General features: G+C 36.1%; 1 protein-coding gene across 3 annotated transcripts; it reads right to left on the bottom strand.

Moving 5' to 3' along the window:
• Window positions 1–604: 604 nt before the first annotated feature.
• LOC139984134 (adenylyl cyclase-associated protein 1-like) lies at window positions 605–19,888 on the bottom strand. Of its 3 annotated transcripts, none has more exons than XM_071997873.1 (13): window positions 19,735–19,888; window positions 14,915–15,100; window positions 14,005–14,105; window positions 13,134–13,211; window positions 12,473–12,616; window positions 11,633–11,718; window positions 10,646–10,751; window positions 9,944–10,136; window positions 8,210–8,400; window positions 6,154–6,277; window positions 5,412–5,494; window positions 4,523–4,666; window positions 605–3,689 (listed from the first exon to the last, which is right to left on the bottom strand). In XM_071997873.1, exons 2-13 carry the CDS (start codon window positions 15,075–15,077, stop codon window positions 3,606–3,608), a joined length of 1,497 nt encoding a protein of 498 aa, XP_071853974.1. In that variant the 5' UTR covers window positions 15,078–15,100; window positions 19,735–19,888; the 3' UTR covers window positions 605–3,605. The 3 variants fall into 3 exon arrangements, with proteins under 3 accessions (XP_071853974.1, XP_071853976.1, XP_071853975.1); XM_071997875.1 differs by having other exon boundaries at window positions 19,654–19,750; XM_071997874.1 differs by lacking the exon at window positions 19,735–19,888 and adding an exon at window positions 19,574–19,715.
• Window positions 19,889–19,905: the final 17 nt, after the last annotated feature.

Here is a 19,905-nt window from a genome sequence, read left to right as displayed (position 1 = left end):
TATACACTGTACATTTAAAGGAAGACATTTAGCACGTCTACTCAGTGTCACGGTGTCAACGGTTTCTGACCCGGTCAAATGCTCATGTACAAAATTAAGCCTCATCCAAAAACAAGTATTTTAGCAAAAATAAAATATCCAATGCCATCAAACTTGAAGGTAACTGGAAAACTTATTATTCATCACCATGTGCAAAAAGAACAGATCATTTTAAAATTATTCAGTGATCTGGGTTGCCTTTATATCTATGAGTGTGAATGGACCTTGGTTACATACATTACAACTTTTGTATACATGGAAGGCCCAACAGGTTAAATTTAAATTATTCAGGGCTTGTTAAACCATTGGGGACACATTTAATTATCTGGGGACCGTTATTAAAACCAGGGACGATTCCTGGGGGTCTTCATACAAGAATAGTACGAGAAATCCGTAGCCAGGGCCCAGAGATCAGGGACGTAGGGACATCTTAACAATGACTGTCACTCAGAAAAAATTTAAAACTCTTTGGGCATGAGACTCATTTTATTTTATTTCAGCATAGCAATGTTAGGTTAGGGGGCTTATTCAACTAAAAGCAAAGGATCACACACACACAAATATGTAAATGTCATTAGTAAATTTATTTTCCAGTCGTGAAACTTTATTGCTTATAAACCCAGCTTTGAGGAAAAAAATGATCTAAATCACGCTTTATACCAAAAGAACAAAAAGAAATTGCATTTTGTCCCTCCACTTTATGAGGTGTATAATATATATATACTCTTGTTTAATATTGAAAAAAAAAGCAGGTTTGGATATGATTCCATTCTTGGAAAAAGTGATTATCACTTGTAGATAAAACAGACATGGTTCATAATGAACATAAACACAAAAAAACCATTCAATTAAAATAAAGCAACATAGGAGAAATACTCATATCTTCACTTACCAAAAGATATGGAACACAGGAAGTGTTTATCATGGGGCTTGACAGAGGCAAAGATTGGTCTGAGCCAAGGATGGGGTTCAATTTTCAGGAAAGTGGAACTCAATTTCGGTGAGCGAGCACACACGAGGTGTACGATGGGGGAGGGGGTATCTTGAAATGCTAATCCTGGCTGGTAATTCAATGTTTTATTTCCGATTTTACTGCAAAATAGCAAGATCATACCAAAGTCAATCTATCTAACTGGTCTTATGGCTTAATTAGACACTTATTTTCTGACAAAAAAGGCAGCAGAAATGGTTGTACAATAGTTCATGCCAGAACTCGGTCTGTGTCTGCACCCACGGTTTTCTTTGGCCCTAGGGACATGACAAGTACCAAAAGCATGGGCTTTCTGAATCAACCAGCACCCAGATTTAAGGAGTTTGGAACTGCTTCAAGACAAGGAGTATTGTAGTAAGTGGTCAGGCTACTTTTGCACTTTGCATGTCACATAAGACACCCCCATAAATATATATCCTGACCACGGTCCCAGTTAGTGAGACATTAAAAGATAAGCTACTTTGAAGGACACACTTTCATTTCTGTATCAATGAGAACATATGATAAGAAATACTTCTAGATTTAATACTGGGTACAACCAAGTTTACTCAAACAGAAGAATTTTCACTGATCTAAGTTCTGAGGAAATTGTTGTATGTTGGAAATTAATTTAAATAGATTCTTCTTTTTTTTCATCAAAGTTTTGGGCAGACAATTGATAATTCCCCTTTCCAAGGTACTGTAAACCCAACTAATTAATTTGATTTAATTTGGCAATATGTTGTTATTAAGTACAAATATAGATATCATTCTCCCTAGGTAAGTATGGAGAACGAGTGGGGGAGGGGGTGGGGGAGGGGAGAGATCGGTGGTTTGTTATTTTTAACCTGACAGTAAAACCTTAACTGTTAAGGTATTTGTTTTCAGGTCCTGTTTGTTTATATATAGTTCAGTCATTCAACTTTATGTAACAAATAAAGGGTGTTTTGATATCACAACCGAAAAAAAGCACCTTTCTCGAAAGTTTTTGCAAATACAAGTTGTATTTAACATTATTAAAAAACAAATTATACCATGTTCAGACCACTGCGTTGATTAATTACCCAAAAATATATGAAACCTTATTCGTAGCATTTTGTCTCCATATTCTGATAAATCTGATAATATGAACCAGGCTTTGCGGATTTCTGTGATACGTTGAACCAAAATATTACTGTGACCATGTTTAGTTAAGAAAGCACTTCTACTGTAGGCTACATACTGACCAACAACCAAGCAACCTATTCCCGACTCCTGTCATCAAACAGAAAAGAGAGACCAAAGCAACAAGGAAGATGTCTGAATAATTGATAAGGATACGTGTAAGGGAGGAGTAGGAAATAATCTTATGTCACCAAGGTTATGACCTTTACCCTTTCTTAAGTGGCCTTGACACATCTCAACAGACTTGACCTTTGACATTGCTAACCTCTACACATTTGTAAAGAAAGAGATCAAACCATCGATGGTCTAAAAAATCATGATAAACGATAAAAGGTTCCGGGCATGAAAATGAAAGTTACCATAGCAACGACGGCCATGACTAACTTTGTGCGAAATACAAAAAAAAAAAAAAAAAAATTGCTTGAAGTTCTTGCTTTATTTTGGTGATTTAATTGTAACAATATAGACTTAACTCTGCTGGTGATTGTAGATATGTATGCAAGTTCTAGTCCTTTATTCTGCTTATTATTCTTTGCACACTTATTGGACCAAAATGCAAGACAAAGTTCCTGGCATCTACCCCAAAGGATCCACTCAATTCTTTCAAGAGTGTTGTTCTCCACATCATTGCCTCTACAAATGTATGCGTCATGTTGATTGAATTTAATTCCCCTTCAAAAATGATAGATTTTGTTCAACTAGCTTTCAATGTGACATAAAGTTTACCTCTGTCCGTACTAAAATATAATAGCGAGATATTTTGTGGACGGTTTGCATAAACGACTCGGCAAAATAGACGAACATTCTTTCAACCTTACAAGAGAAAGAAGGGACTTTTTAAGAAGACATAGATCTGTATCGTTACATTTACTCACCATGCCACTCCAATCATTTCATAGTGTAACAATTTTACTTTTCATATTTTTACCGATGTTTTCAAAGCAAGAAAAGCAAAAGAACAAAGAAGACAATGAAAGGAGGAAAAATTAATATAAAATACAATTTCTTCAACTTCCATATTTTTAATAAGCTGCATTTTTCAGAGCAGAAGCTGTTTTATAACAAACTCATTTAAAAGCAATTATTTCTGTTTTTTGTTTTTCTTTCTCAACAGTTTGATTCAAAGAATAAACCAAACTGGGATATGTCATCACACACATGTTCTATGTAGTCTATTGGTCTAACCTTCTCAGATATTTTCCACAAAGCAAACTATGCAATTGCATAGAAATTAAACTTAAAAAAAATAAATAAAAACAATTCTTACTGATTAAGTGGTTTGTTTCCATACCATCTGATTAGCAGATCAGGTTCTATTGCTGCTTTCCAATAAAAAATAAAACAAAAACCAATGGTAACTTAGCATGGTGACTTAAATTTACATTATATATCTACGTTGTTAGCTACTGATCATCGTCTCGGTAACCAGGGTTCACCCGACAACCTCTGCACACTCTGTCTGTAACTTTTTGCCGTCCCAGGATGTCCTAAACTGCTCTGGTACAGCAAATTCTTTCTGTTGGTGACAAAGAAAAATGAAACATATCTATATATCTCTCTCTATATATATATAAATGGAGGAAAATTAATATAAAATACAATTTATGTTGAGACATTTATGCAAACCGTCCACAAAATATCTCGCTATTATATTTTAATACGGACAGAGGTCAACTGTATATCACAGTGAAATCAAGTTTCAATTCCTGCTACTCCTTGTCACTTTCGGTGATCATGCAATGAAGAAGAGCTAGTTTTGCTCAAAAGCTCTGCAAAAACCAAACATTGGCTGTTTTACTTCCAATCACTTACCTAATTTAAGTATTGTATCTCACTCGAGATCCAGCCTTTCTCTAAATGCAGCATAGTTGTTTAACAGTTTTTCTGTTATTCCTCTATATATATATATATATATTTAACACAGTTGAAAGGCTGACCAATAACAATCCCTATCTAAATCAAATGACCTATGACTTCCATAAAAACTACCTGACCGAAAGCAATGGTCACTGTACTAAATTAAGAGCTATTGCTAAATGATATGTCCTAACTTCCCTTCTTGAGATATCATACTTATAAAAAGCACATTGTCATACACAACCAAACACATACACCTAATCTCATTTTCCTGAAGACAAAAACAGGCCACCATGATTGGGAAAATTGCCATGGAAACCAAAAAAGCAGAAAACACTTTCAAATTAATCATTGAGCTTTTTCCAGTGGAACGGTGAGACACCACTATGCATTTAATTTACCTTGCAATGTTTCTAGGAATAAACATTTCACTAAAAGTAGAGTACTCTTGGAAATTGTAGAAAAGGATTAAGTTAACAAGATCCAACTTACAAATTCTCCATCTGCCTGAGGGACCAATATGTTCATCTCGGAAGACTTAGCGGTCACAAACTCGGTGTTCAAGGAGTTGGCACTGAGGTAGACCATAGCACCATCGGTCTTGTCGATATTTACAATGGGTACTTTGTCAGTCATCTGAGAAAAGAAAGAAGTAGATGAACCGTGGAGTTGCAGATAACTTCCCAAAATTTGAATCTAGGACCCGACTAATGATGTCATCCCTGGAGACACTTGGATCATCACAAACCCACCAAGTTTGGTGGTGTACATGAGATTTCAACTTGATTTAAGCACTGACCTCATGACCTTTGACATCTAACGAACGTTACTTAGTGCTTCATGTGCTAAACATCGATGCAGACTGTATTCATTCAAACTGGTTTGTGAAATTTTCTACACCATAAGTTACCATGGCAAATGTTTCAATGGTAACTGATAGAGCACCTGACCAGGGCTGTGACCACAAATTGACTACAATATCTCACCTCCCTGTACATTACATGTATAGAGATGGTATAGTAAGTAAACCTATAGAGCAACCAAAGCAATGTACACACAAGTAAGAAACTTGCCAAGTAGGATTTGAGCTTTGTAAAATATTGGCCCATGTTTGGTGTTAAAATATGAGCCAAGGTGATTTGTTTTAAAAGATCAACACAAACCAAACAACACAACAACATATTTGATCATCTTGGACAACATTGACATCGAACATGAAGATTTCCATAGTCAATGAGTCATGTTCCACAGACAGCCATTTATCATTGGTCACATAAATGATTTATAACTCCATTCAGGACAAACTAGGCTGATAATTGACACCCTCCCTCAGAGCCTGTCCTACCCTTTCGGAAGGAAAATAGGACCAGCCCACACATACCTGAAGTTTAATGCTCTGCGAATTGATGATATCTACAGCAGAGACGGCGCTCTCCATCACCAGACCGACCTTCTTACAATTATCTGTGAGCAAAATTTAAAGAAAGACTTAGTAGAAATGTGTGTCTAAAATTCTTGCTAAAGGCAGTCTTTGTTTTCTGTGTTTCGATGGACAATCATTTAAGCAAACAACGTACCGAGCATTATTCAAAATTGCATTACGATAGACCAAACGGAGATTGCCTCACCAATTGATGGTTGATTATGGGAAAAATACCTTTCCTTAGAAAAGCCACCCAAGAAAGAGCCTGCCCAGTGCCCACACAAACTAAACAATTTGATCCACTCTTAACTTTTAGTCCCCCCTTACATGAGAGAAATTTAATCAGTTGAAATCAAATCAACAATATTACATATGAGAGAATGCATTGCTCATGTGGTATCGAGTGACAACCCATATGACAAGCAGCAAATCAGCCATGTGATTGCTTTGGATACTCCATACGGTAACCTATGGCAACACACGGTAACCTATGACGACAACAAACATTCTGTCATCACGTTAACATATGTGTAACTGCAGGTTGTCACATGGATTTCTTGATGGTGGTCAGATTAGTGACTGAAGGTTCTTACATGTGTTATCTACAATTAGCACATGGAGTTATGGGGGAAGGGGGGGGGCCAGGGCTGCCACTTGCTATAAGCATGTCTATTTTCAATATCTCACACCTTCAACTTACCTAGAATAACAGAGTTGACTTTGCCTTTGACTTGGATCACACTGTTGCTGCATTTGAAGACGTACACTGACTGCTTCATGTGGGTGACGTTAACTTCTACAGCAGGGTTGTTATCAAAGTGTTCCTGGTATGAAAACAAAAAGATAAAAGCGTTTAGTTTTCATCACATTTTTAAACACTTATAGGGACCAGGAGAATTTTAACTGGGTCTCAGGATGAACTCTTGAGGACCTGCATAGCACTGACTACATCAAATAATAACATGTGATAAGTTTGTTTAAACCAGTGCCTACATTCAGCTTCAGCAATACAATAAGTGGTATTTATTAATAAAATTGACAATATTTGAAAACAAGAACACTCTAAGCTCCTTTAAACCAGCATTCAGTGTGTTTATTAGTCATGATTAATAATGGTATTTATTAATAATGGTATTTATTTAATAATAATATTTGTTAATAATTGTATTTAGTAATAATGGAATTTATTAATAATGGAATTTATTAATAACCATTATTAATAAATACCATTATTAATAAATACCTGTTGATACCAAGAAGTCAGTCGGAGGGTTTGGAAGAACTTGAACAAGAAATACAAGCTGACTAATGCCATAAGATTTAACGATTGTGTTTCTACCAATAGGTGTAAGATTCCTACCACTCCAGATTTTGAGCTGGTTTTTCAGCCTAGAGAGCTTTTGCAAATAATTAACGACGTACGACTACCATCTAGAAAGAAGGTGGTGTCGTCTGCATATTGTAAAAGTTTAATTTCATGTCCTAAAATATTAAGACCTTTGATAATAGTGTCACAAAAAAATTTCCCTATCAAGATATCAGCAACAAGTATAAAAAGATGAAGACTGAGAGGGCACCCTTGCCTTACTCCTCTTTCAATAGGAAAGAAGCCTGTCGAATGACTGTTATTTAATACAGATGCTGTACTACCAGTGTACAGAGTACTAATCCAAGAACGGAAGCTATCACCAAATTTAAAATAGAGCAAAGTACGGTCAATAAAGTTCCAATCGACACAGTCGAAAGCCTTCTCAAAATCAACAAAGAAAAGAAAACCAGGATTATTATACTTCTTTGTGTAATTAATAACATCTAATACACCAATAAAACGATTCTTAATAAAACCAAAATAAAAAATAAATACCATTATTAATAATTACTAATTAATACACTGAATGCTGGTTAAAAAAATAATCATATTTATTAATAACGGTATTTATATCAACGGTACTTTAGGGTACGGTATTTTACAGTACAATATTAAACAGCATTTACATAGATAATGGTATTTATTAATAGTGGTATTTATTAATTAAAGTTGACAATATAAAACGAGAACACTCTAAGCTCCTTTAAAGTGACATACAGGACACTACTATAGGTATACAAAGCACAGTAAGAACATGTGGTTCAAAGGTATGAATCCTGATAAATAGATGGAAAACCAAACACAAAAGCCTACATGGATTTGGCAATGTGGTGATATGACCACTTAGGACCACTTAGCATCCCTTCCCATCAGCATTGCTGGTCTCTATTGGGGTAAAGTTTTGTACCTGCGCCACCCTCCCCCGCTCACACAAAATCACGACAGATCAAAACCACTTCCAGCATGTCTGCACTTCAACTTCTAATAAAATATCTAGGGCCAAAGTTAACAAACAAACTTGGAGCAATTTTCTTTCCAACTTATCAAAACTAGGACCATTTAGAAGATAATCTACTTCATGACATATATAAGGATGAGCCTGGGGTAAAAAAAAATGAATGGAACTTTGCAAAAATTGCGGTATAGGCTCCAGTTTGCATATGCTACAGTGTGTTAGGATAATAGTTTTTGTCCCCGAGGTAGAAAAGAAATAAAGGATAGTCTGCGAATTCACGGAAAAAGCTCGTGCTTGAATATACGTTTACAAATGCAGCGAAGCAGACCGAATTCTCTTGCATCAATCTTTGATCGATCACTCCATCGATTAAGTCGATTAAGGTTAAGGAGAAGAAATCCGTAATCGGACTTGAAAGTAGTTTCAACTTACCACCATCCACTTCTTGTCTACTAAGGCTAACTTTGGCTCCTTCTTCGCTTTGGCTGCGACGGGAGCAGAGGCCGGGGTCGGTTTGCTCACAGATGTCGCTTTGAAGGGCTTAGGAGCCCCGAAGGGCTTTGGTCCTTGTCTCAGGTTCGGGTTTTTGTGGGTTTGCATATCAGATGTCACTTTCTTCAAACCTATTAAAAAAAGCAAATAAACCAGTACAAAAGTCAGACAAAAAAAATATTGAAAAATTAAACAGATGACTTTAGGTACAAACTAATAGTATTGATATGTCACAGTCTACGAGGAAAAAAGCGTTGTAAATAAATACTTCTAAATCTAAAAGAAGCCGACAAAATGGCAGTTTGTTTTTTCGTGTTTCTATCTGCAATTAAGTCTGCGCTACACTCAACACGATTGTCAGCAGTTTAAGTTTTGCAAACTAGACTCCTCTCATTCACAATGCCAAATTTATCCAGTTTTCCAGTTGTTTTTTTGGGGAGGGAAGGGGAAGCGGGACGGGGAGGGGATGTAGAGATCTAAAGCTAGCGATTATAGGTTCAGCAGATTTATTATTTACATATGGATGGATCTCTCCAATGTTAACAAATGTTCCATGTTACGGTCTCAGTACTATATAGTTTATTAGCATGTACCTAATTATGCCTTAAGGCTTACCTTTTGTAATATCACCTTCTTTGTTAATCTTACGGGGAGGGGTGAGGGGGAGGGGAGGGGAAACATGGATCTAAAGCTAGCGATTATAGGTTCAGCAGATTTATTATAATACATAAGGATGGATCTCTCCTATGTTAACTGATGTTCCATGTTACAGTCTCAGTATAATTATATAGTTTATTAGCATGTACTTAATTATGCCTTAAGGCGTATCTTTTGTAATATCACCTCCTATGTTACTCTTAGGGGGAGGGGTGAGGGGGAGGGGAGGGGAAACATGGATCTAAAGCTAGCGATATAGGTTCAGCAGATTTATTATAATACATAAGGATGGATCTCTCCAATGTTAACTAATGTTCCATGTCAGTCTCAGCATTATATAGTTTATTAGCATGTATTTAATTATACCTTAAGGCGTACCTTTTGTAATATCACCTCCTATGTTACTCTTAGGGGAAGGGGTGAGGGGGGATGGGGAGGGGAAACATGGATCTAAAGCTAGCGATATAGGTTCAGCAGATTAATTATAATACATAAGGATGGATCTCTCCAATGTTAACTAATGTTCCATGTCAGTCTCAGCATTATATAGTTTATTAGCATGTACTTAATTATGCCTTAAGGCATACCTTTTGTAATATCACCTCCTTTGTTACTATTAGAGGGAGGGGTGAGGGGGGATGGGGAGGGGAGGGGAAACAGGGATCTAAAGCTAGCGATTATAGGTTCAGCAGATTTATTATAATACATAAGGATGGATCTCTCCAATGTTAACTAATGTTCCATGTCAGTCTCAGTATAATTATATAGTTTATTAGCATGTATTTAATTATGCCTTAATGCTTACTTTTTGTAATATCACCTCCTTTTTTAACCTTTAGGGGGAGGGGTGAGGGGGAAAGGGGGGGAAAGAATGAACTTAGTCTAGCGATATAGGTTCAGCAGATTTAATATTTACATAGGGCTGGATCTCTCCAATGTTAACTAATGTTCCATGTTACAGTCTCAGTATAATTATATAGTTTATTAGCATGTACTTAATTATGCCTTAAGGCTTACCTTTGGTAATATCACTTCCTTTGTTAAGTTCTGCAAAGAGAGCATTCCTTTCATCACCACCTGCTGCCGGTGCAGGGGCAGATGACTGGGCGTGGAGGTCAGCGGGTGGAGGAGGGGGAGGAGGTGGTGCTCCACCAGCGGGTGCCGCGGGAGCTGCTGCTGCTGGGACATCACTGGCCTGAGCCTCTTTACCCTACATGAAGAATAAAAATATAGAAACAATCAACAATTAAGCAACTATTATCTTGGCTAACTAAATGCATAAATATTCATGAGAAGCAAACCGGCAGCACGTCAGAGAGAAGGTCGTTCACAAAACAGATACAAAGAATAGAAAATAAACAGAGACAGAAATGCAGACTCCAAAAATTCCTTTCAAATGCAATTTACTCCTATCTGCAACAAACCAGGTCTTTAAGTTTGTGATTTGTATTAGTTTGATCCTGTATGGCCCTTTGCCAAAAGCACTGTCTCTCTCAGGCACACTGTATGTCCACTAAGTGTAAATGTGGCACACTGCATGTCCACTTAGTGTACATGTGACACACCGTGTGTCCACTTAATGTACATGTGACACACTGTATGATTTAACCATTGAACTGAATGGTTTGATAAGCCACAGAAGGCTGATTCAACATTTTGCAGTACTGCGTGAAAAAGATCAGACAAAATGACATAAGATTTGTTTCCATGGTAACTAACCTGCTTATTCCAGACCAATCCTGTGGTGTGGTACTTCAGTACGTAAGCGTGGAGATCTTTGAACAGCTTCAGCAATGCTTTGACCCAATTCACATGTTTAACATCTCTGAAAATAAAGATAATAAATGAAACAGTGGTCATATTTGGAGCCCAATTCAGTTAATGAGTGGTAACTAGAAAGACATGTACAAAATTTGTCAATCATTTTAACCAGATTGAGGAAAATATTTACTTTTTGGTTGATGTCAAGATTAAGTTTCCTATAATGCTTAAATGATGAAACTTCATGGCAATGCCCAAACAAACTCACAACAGTTATGACAAATTTGTCAGCAACAAAATCAGAGAATTAGAGAAAATGGGGGACATTCACCCTTCCATTGACATCTGGCTGAGTGAGATATTAATTGCGACAAAGTTTTAGAATTAAACAATCTTTCTTAAGAACGAGAGAGTTTGGATAAAAGACTGACACTGAATCGGGCACACGTTTATCCTTGGATTTACACGTAACTCCACGACTGTGGACCAGACATTGGCAAATAATTCACACACATACACTTTACTTGGACACATAAATCTGTACATATATTCACCAGGTGTGGACGACTAATGGATGTTTGAAGTCTTCACACACATTCACCTTGTGTGCCCATTTGATGGATATAATGTAAATAATTCACACACATTCACTCTGAGTGGACGCAGTGGGTATATGTTTCATTCGTCACACATATGCAATGGTATGGATGCATAATTCCCATATGCAACACATTTTGGCAAATACTTTCACACACAACTTTTGAGTCCACAAATATTGGACATGTTCTATAGTTCTTCCCATATATGTAATTGGCATGGACAAATATAATGTATTTTTCACACTCCCACACCTTGCGTGGACATACGGACAAAGTGAAGTTAACGTATACTGTAAAGATATGTCCTCACGTTGCAAACATCTGAAACATGACTTGTCAAACCTACTTGTCTTTAAAATCCTTGAGAACACGATTTGAGTAAAATTGTCCAGCATCGCTCATTTCCTTCACAAACGGTCCTGGTTTTGGTTCCTTGAAAAAGAGATACAGTAGAATTGGAGTTTTGCACGAACCATAAAGCAGACTTACAGGCTATGTGCCATAATTGGTCAAGAAAACTGCTGAATAGCATTAAATTATAATTGCAGCACAAGAGATTGGAGGGGAGGAGGAGGGAGGGCGCTATTGTGAATTAAATGTGATGGATCACTATTTGTGCATTAAATGTGTCAGAAGAATGTTGCACTAGCTTGAGAATTTTGAATTAGAAAGTTAAAAGCAAATATAAAAACAAAAAGGGGTACCATAGGAGAGAATAAGAAACAAATTTGACAGGCAAAGAGTATCTCATATTTACTATACAAAGTAACAAATCTTGAATTATGTTTTTTTTCTAATATTTTCTGTATATTCTCTGAACATTTTAAGGACACATTTGAAATTCTTCTCCTTTACAGCCATTTGGTCAAAAGAGATTATTAAATCCTTTTGAAGTGAATAATAACAATTTATAGAATTTGGGTGCTTGGTAGCAGTATTGTGGTCACTGCTTAAAGCTTGTGTAAGGTTTCTGGTAGGTAATGAAAAGGTTCAGTAAGGTTGAGTGAGGTAACATCATGTGTACGCTTTATCCATCTTTACTGTATAGTCAAATCTGTATGGTGGTAGAACGCAATATTTCCATAAAACTTTAAACAAAGTCACACATGGTAGCTATGTAAATGGAGAGGTACCCAGGGTAAGTGGCTTCTATACAGTATTTGGCAATAGCCGGTGTTATACTCACGATAGTGACCCAGCCGAGCGCAGGGATGGTTTCGCTGAGAGCCGAAAGGTGATTAAAGACGGCTGAAGTGCGCCTTTTTTCCCTAAATTCTTGTACCCCAGCGATCGCTTCTGATGTTGGCTGCAAAAGTTTCATCAGCACTGCCTAAGATGGGTAGAGAAGTTTGGGGGGGGGGGAGGTAGAAAGAAAAAGGACACAGTTTGAAAGAATTCCACTCAATTCGGTTGCTCTGAAAAGGTTTGAGAAGTCAACATCAATCATCCGACTCAAATTCAATTACAACCTCGAAAGTGGCATGAAAACATGAAGATCAGGTTTTTTCATTTATCTCCAAAAGGCTTACTGGTACATCAACACCATCGCCACCCAAAACTGGTGCATCAACACCATCGCCACCAAAAACTGGTGCATCAGCAGCATCGCCACCCAAAACTGGTGCATCAACACCATCACCACCCAAAACTGGTGCATCAACACCATCGCCTCCCAAAACTGGTGCATCAACACCATCGCCACCCAAAACTGGTGCATCAACACCATCGCCAACCAAAACTGGTGCATCAACACCATCGCCACCCAAAACTGGTGCACCAACACCATCGCCACCCAAAACTGGTGCACCAACACCATCGCCACCCAATAATATCTCTCAGGACCTTACCTGACTTGGTGGCTTGGATTCAGAGGCCACAACAATGAACTTTCCCTGGGCGTCGAAGGCTTTCTTGAATATTGCAACCTGTAAGACAAGAACACATTAAGAGATTTAGTCTTTTCCTTTATCCTTTATCCTTTAATTCCCTGCAAAACACAATGTTTTGTCAAATGGCGATGGTGTCCACGTTTAGAAACACTTTGCGTTACACAGCGTAATTAACTCCAGTGAGATGTGAGTCTACTGTGGGCTTCTTGGGACTGAACACGACCAACCAGGACACTTGCTAACAATCGCTGGGAATTTACTATTAAAATGCATATATCTGTGCTCTTAAACTTGAATCATTCTGTCTAAATGGGTTCCTTTCTAAAAGTATTGATGTAAATATGATTAATAATTGTAACTGTAATAATGATTAAAGCTACATTCTCTGCTGATTTTTGCGCAACCAATATTAATCATTTTTACTTTAAGGTCTGTCTTAACAATGTTTTCAAAGTATTAACAATTTTCTTTGTGACAGAATCATGATTGTTTTCTTATGATTGAAGTAAATAAATGTCTTTAGATACCTTTCTTGTAAGTCCACTTAGTGTACATGTGACACACTGTATGTCAACTTAGAGTACATGTGACACAATGTATGTCCACTTAGTGTACATGTATGTGATTCACTGTATGTCCACTTAGTGTACATGTGATAAACTGTATGTCCACTAAGTGTACATGTGACACACTGTATGTCCACTTCCACAAGTTATTGTCTGTTTTACTGACAATCAAAGTCCATGTTGCACCTCAATTTGTGTAAAATCCTTTACCAATTCAATCAGTGTAAAGGTTGAGTAAGATGTGTAAAGGCTAGTTCGCTTACCTGTTCTTGGACTTCACCACCAATCTCGTTACTAAGGGCAACAAAGCTTGCCAAAGAGTCTGCCAAAAGGGATTGATATTCTTGCACAAAGACTGCCTGAGCTGTAAAGGAATGCAGATAGGTGGACTTATCTCTTTGAAATTTACTGCATGTCCAATTTCCTATTTACTACTGGGATACATGTCAATATGAACACACTTCAATCATGGAAATATTGATGCCTTCAAATCCTCTTCGGTAAAGTTGAAACCCTATTCAATCCAAGACTAAAACATAAAGTGAACCAAAAGCCATTAGGTCTTGAGATTCCCTTATAAGCTTTACACATGGAACCACCTGATTAATAGAGCAACTGAGGAAAATGTGTCCTAAAGTCAAGTACCAGAACATCAGAAAAGAGTTCCAGATAATGTGACCATTGCAAAGGTAATTAGGTTCATCGTTGCAGTTATCAACCTTTATGTTTTTTATGTTTACAAAGTTTTCATACTATAACCTTGGTTGACCTTAAGTGACCTTTGACCTCCATAGTAGACCTTAGGTATTTCTGCTCAATAATGTGCATCCATGATCTATATATGGAGTTCATCCAACCTTCACTTTGTGAGTTAAAATGTTTACCAGGTTTTTGGACTTTGACCTCTGTTGACCGCAAATGACCTCCAATTGACCTCCACAGAGAGAAATGAGTTTCTTCTACTTATTATGAAATTCATCCACCATAAGCTTTTTGAATTATGGTGTTTAGGTTTTCAGACTGTGACCTCTATTGACCTCAAATGATCTTTGACCTAATGAATGAATCTATGAATTTATGGATTTCGACCTGAAGAAATTTCCAGAAATGTTGCTAAAAACTCAACTTAGCCGCTGGAATATTTTGTTAAATGGGGCCATTTTCATCTCTTACCTCCACCAACGTCCCCCTTGATGCCCTGGAGTTTAATAATTAGCTGTTCCAATTTCTCGCCGGAGTCCTGAGGCACATCAGACGATTTTGTATTGTCAGCGCATGTCCTCAGATCAACGGACAACTTGTCCAGTTGACTGATAAGGTCTGCAAGGTTGGCCATTTTGTGTACACTTTATTTATTCTCTGCGAGTAGAAGAAAAAAGAAGAGAGAAATGGACCTGTAAAATTTTACAGACTTTACCAGTTCAACCTATTGATCTGCTTTGCCTAAAGTGTTCAAACCAGGATATTTCCTGTCTCCCCACAAGTAGTACAAGAATGTTACCAAAGACATAAACTACAAATTATGCAACAAGCATTTCCTGCTTATGTCTGATAAACTTGCTATGAAGGTTTTGCATTTTTAGGCATTAGGTTACTAAATGGCAAGGATACAAATTTTGTAAAGTTGGGGATATATTGTGATGCATCACAATATTCTAGCATCACAATATTTGAAAAACTGACTTAGCAGAAGTATAGCTATGCTTGTGAATTATACACTACATATCTACTATAAATATATATATATATATATATATATATATATATATATAGAGTAGGTTGGCGTCTATCTTGGCGCAGAGTGCTCTATGTCCATTGGACAGAGCGGAATATATGTTGATACTAGATGAGACTAGTGGAACACTAGTAGTTGTAACTCGGAGTTTCACGCTTTGTAGCGATCTTCAGACAACTGCAGTTGTCTGAAGATCGCTACAAAGCGTGAAACTCCGAGTTACAACTACTAGTGTTCCACTAGTCTCATCTAGTATCAACATATATATATATATATATATATATATATAATTGAAATCATAGTGAGTTGGGAAAGCCAGAACGGTGAAAAACTTCCAGCCTCCACCGGGATTCGAACCCGGGCCTCCCGCTTTATATGCCAACACCCTAACCACTAGGCTATGGACGCTGATTGTATGTCCAGAGGTTCAAAACCTGTAAGGAAAGTTGTAATTTCACTGTTGGCGTTTGTCACCTGTATGGAACAATACTAGTTCTGTTTTGGTAGATAGTGATTGTGCATAAACCATTCATACATTCACTCATTTGCTGATTAATTCATTCTTTCAGTCATACATCAATTAATTCTTTCATTAATTCATAAATTAATTCACTTATTCATTAATTCATAAATTAATTCACTTATTCCTTCATTCATACATTAATTAATTCATTCACTCATTCATTTATTCCTTCACTCATTCATACATCAATTCATTCATTCCCTCATGCATTCATACATGTATTCATTCATACATTTATTCATTCATACATTCACTCACTCATTCATTCATCCGTTCACACCACCAACATTGATCCACCTCTTGGAATAAGGCCTGAGGGTTTTAATCAGTCCAAATACTCTACAAGGTACAGTAGGTTACATTGAATCAAACATATCTCAAATTACCTAGGGGACAACTAACGTGTCAGTTAGGAATATTTTTCAATTCGATATTTCACTTTGAAAGGAAATGTATACTAAGATATCAGACAATGCAATCACTTCAACACACATACAGTAATACAGCCTGCACAGTATAGGAAATAAATGCTATATCCTTGTATTTAGTCAATCAATTACTCAACCTAATGAGACCTAACTTCCTCCTCAATTTAAATGACTCAATGACCTCAAAGATGATGAAGGCGCTTATTTTCTTCCTTCAAATTCAGAGCTAATAGGGAATGAGGAAGTCATATACTTCTTCAACTTCAAGAAAGTCAGCCTTAAGTAGAGATACTTTATACTCGATTGTACATGTCTAGGTATCCTGTCCTCAATTAGCATTTCTTGGGTGAAACAAAAGGAAATTTAAAACCGTTCTGCTGGTCTTTTATTGTATGTGCAATTTATTTATCGAGCACTGTATTAGTTATTATCAATGACAAGCTATCAGGGACTGGGAGGAAAATAAAAATACAGATTAAATTATATTAAATAAGTTAACTTTAATTTCACTTTTATGAAATGAATACACAGAGAGTGAATGCAATCAGGTTCTGGATTGTATTTTATTATTGTATGTAAAATATCCTATGTAATGAGTATTGTATGTACAATATTCTATGCATTGAGCATTGTATGTACAGTATCCTATGTACTGAGTACTGTATTATTGTATGTATAGTATCCTATGTAATCAGTATTGTATTATTGCATGTACAGTATCCTATGTAATCAGTATTGTATTATTGTATGTATAGTATCCTATGTAATGAGTATTGTATTATTGTATGTACAGTATTTTAAGTACAGTAAGTAAGTAAAACTGTATTGCTCCATTAAATCGGAAATTTCTATGTAATGAGTATAATACTATTGTATGTATAGTATCCTATGTAATGAGTATTGTATTATTGTATGTATAGTATCCTATGTAATGAGTATTGTATTATTGTATGTATAGTATCATATGTAATGAGTATTGTATTATTGTATGTATAGTATCCTATGTAATGAGTATTATTATTGTATGTACAGTATCCTATGTAATGAATAATATGTACAGTTCCCTATGTAATGAGTTTCATTACTGTATGTACAGTATCCTATGTAATGAGTATTGTATTATTGTATGTACAGTATCCTATATAATGAGTATTGTATTATTGTATGTACAGTTCCCTATGAAATGAATTTCATTACTGTATGTACAATATCCTATGTACAGTGTATTTGTATTATTGTAGTATCCTTTGTAATGAGTATTGTATTATTGTATGTACAGTAATACATGGAATGTTAATATATATGTTATTAACTGTTTTAACTGTAATTCTTGATACTCTACAATAACATAGAATGGTAATATTTTATTTAAATTAACAGTCTACAAGTACAACTGCCAAATATGATATTGTGCCCACAGTCTTCCTTTAACTTAAAGGTACTGTAAAAACAGTACAATGGTGTGTATTATAACACTTAATAATACCTACAAACAGTACAATGGTATGTATTGTAACACTAAAAATACATACAAACAGTACAACGGTATGCATTACACTTAATGATACCTACAAATTGTACAATGGTATGTCTTATAACACTAAATAATACCTACAAACTGTACAATGTTATTGTAACACTAAATAATACAAGTCTACAAACTGTACAATAGTATTGTAACACTAAATAATACCTACAAACAATACAACATTTGGTATACATTGTAACACTAAATAATACCTACAAGCACTGTAATGATGTATTTTCTGTTAAAATGCATTTATTTTAAATGTTTTTTAGACCTATATTTTCATTTGTACATGAATGATTTTATGATACATACAGAATAACAAAGACAATTTTCCAGTCTAAAGTCCCTCTCACTTGGCATTAAGCAAATTTATGTTTACAAAATTTGACATAAATTTTCAATCAAATATTATTTAAGCTATAAAACTGGCATTTTCAACTTGTGAGGTCTAGTTTGAAGGTCATAAATTGTATATCAGTACAAACAAGGGAAACTGAAAATGAAAGTCATGATTGTAATAATGGCAACCATGCTAGGTAGCAAACTATAGAACAGGGTTGATTTATGAGTTCACATTCTAGCAAACTTGAACTACTAGACACTAACTAGATAAAGAACAAAACCTCAACACCATCATTATTACCCTAAAAGGTTTATTCTATAAAGTCAGACAATGGTCACCCATGCTCAGATTTTAACTTGCATTTTACTGCAATGCTGTTAGATCTATACTGAGACATTAAATTGTCTATTTTAGCGGTCAGGAGCAATGTCATTTTGGAGGGTCATAACAATAAGAAAAGCAGTTTGAAAGCTGAAAGCAAATTTTACTATTGACTTTCAAACAAATTATAATATTGTAATCATTATTATTGTTTACCAATAATTCAAACTCATATACAAAAACTAGGCTATCAGTATCAATGTTGAACTTTCGACTCCGCCTCAATAAACAGACCATGGATAATTCTAGTAGTACTGTACCATGTATGAGTATATGGCTTTTTGATGAGGAAAACTTCATGTACTGGTAGCAGAATCTGTTCTGGAGTTAATAAAGTCTGAGGGAAAAAGTTCAGCTTCCTCATTTCATGGCAGGCCTAGGTCTATCTCTAAGTCTAAGCTCTAGGCAAAAGCCAAATACAGGAACCTCAGACCTTCTCTGCTCCTCGAGTTTGGCTAGCAGCGGTCAAGGCCTAGGCCAATGTCTTATTCTCACAAAATGACAATGAAACTATTTAAAGTTACTAACAAGTAAGGCATCTATGTCTATAGCCTAGGCTTGGCCTAATGACAAGTTAAGACAAGAGTGAGACTCAAGTTAGGACTATGCAAACTGTTTTTGCAAAGACCTGGCCTATTGTTACTTTGGTCGGGTGTACACTTTCGTAGGATTACCTCTTGGTTGAAAGTTACGTTTGCCCAGGTCCAAACAGTAACAAATAGCAAAGTATAATTGTAACATTAGGCCTGGCCTAGTCAAGCATTGGCCTAACGAGTAATGTTAGGTCTAACGTTAGGCGTTGCATTACATTACATTATTCGTTCAACAATTACTTAGGCTAGCAATAGAATAGGATAGGCTAACATTAGGCCTAAGTAACATCTTTCCTACCAGCACCAGCTTCGTTAGGAACTATTCGCTCTTTATGAGAAGGAATGGGAACTCAAGATCGTCAAAAACTTCGAACTCACACAAAATTATTACAATGTAGATGGTTGTTTATAAGCTAAATCGACTTAAATGGACTTTGGTCACTTTACTAAGTTACTTACCAAGTTTACTATAAATGGGAGTGGTGTCCTAATATGGTATTGCACGCATAAGGTACAGCCTAGCTTCGCTTTTGTTTGCTCATATGATGAAGTCATACACGACCGTAGCAGTGGATTACTGAAACCCGGAAGTAACAGCTATGTTGGCGCTATGCGCAAAAAGTATCACCG

Source organism: Apostichopus japonicus, chromosome 17 (assembly GCF_037975245.1).
Source record: "Apostichopus japonicus isolate 1M-3 chromosome 17, ASM3797524v1, whole genome shotgun sequence".
Lineage (NCBI taxonomy): Eukaryota > Metazoa > Echinodermata > Holothuroidea > Aspidochirotida > Stichopodidae > Apostichopus > Apostichopus japonicus.
Note: the sequence above shows the minus strand (reverse complement) of the source record. Positions and strands in the feature narration are given on the sequence as shown.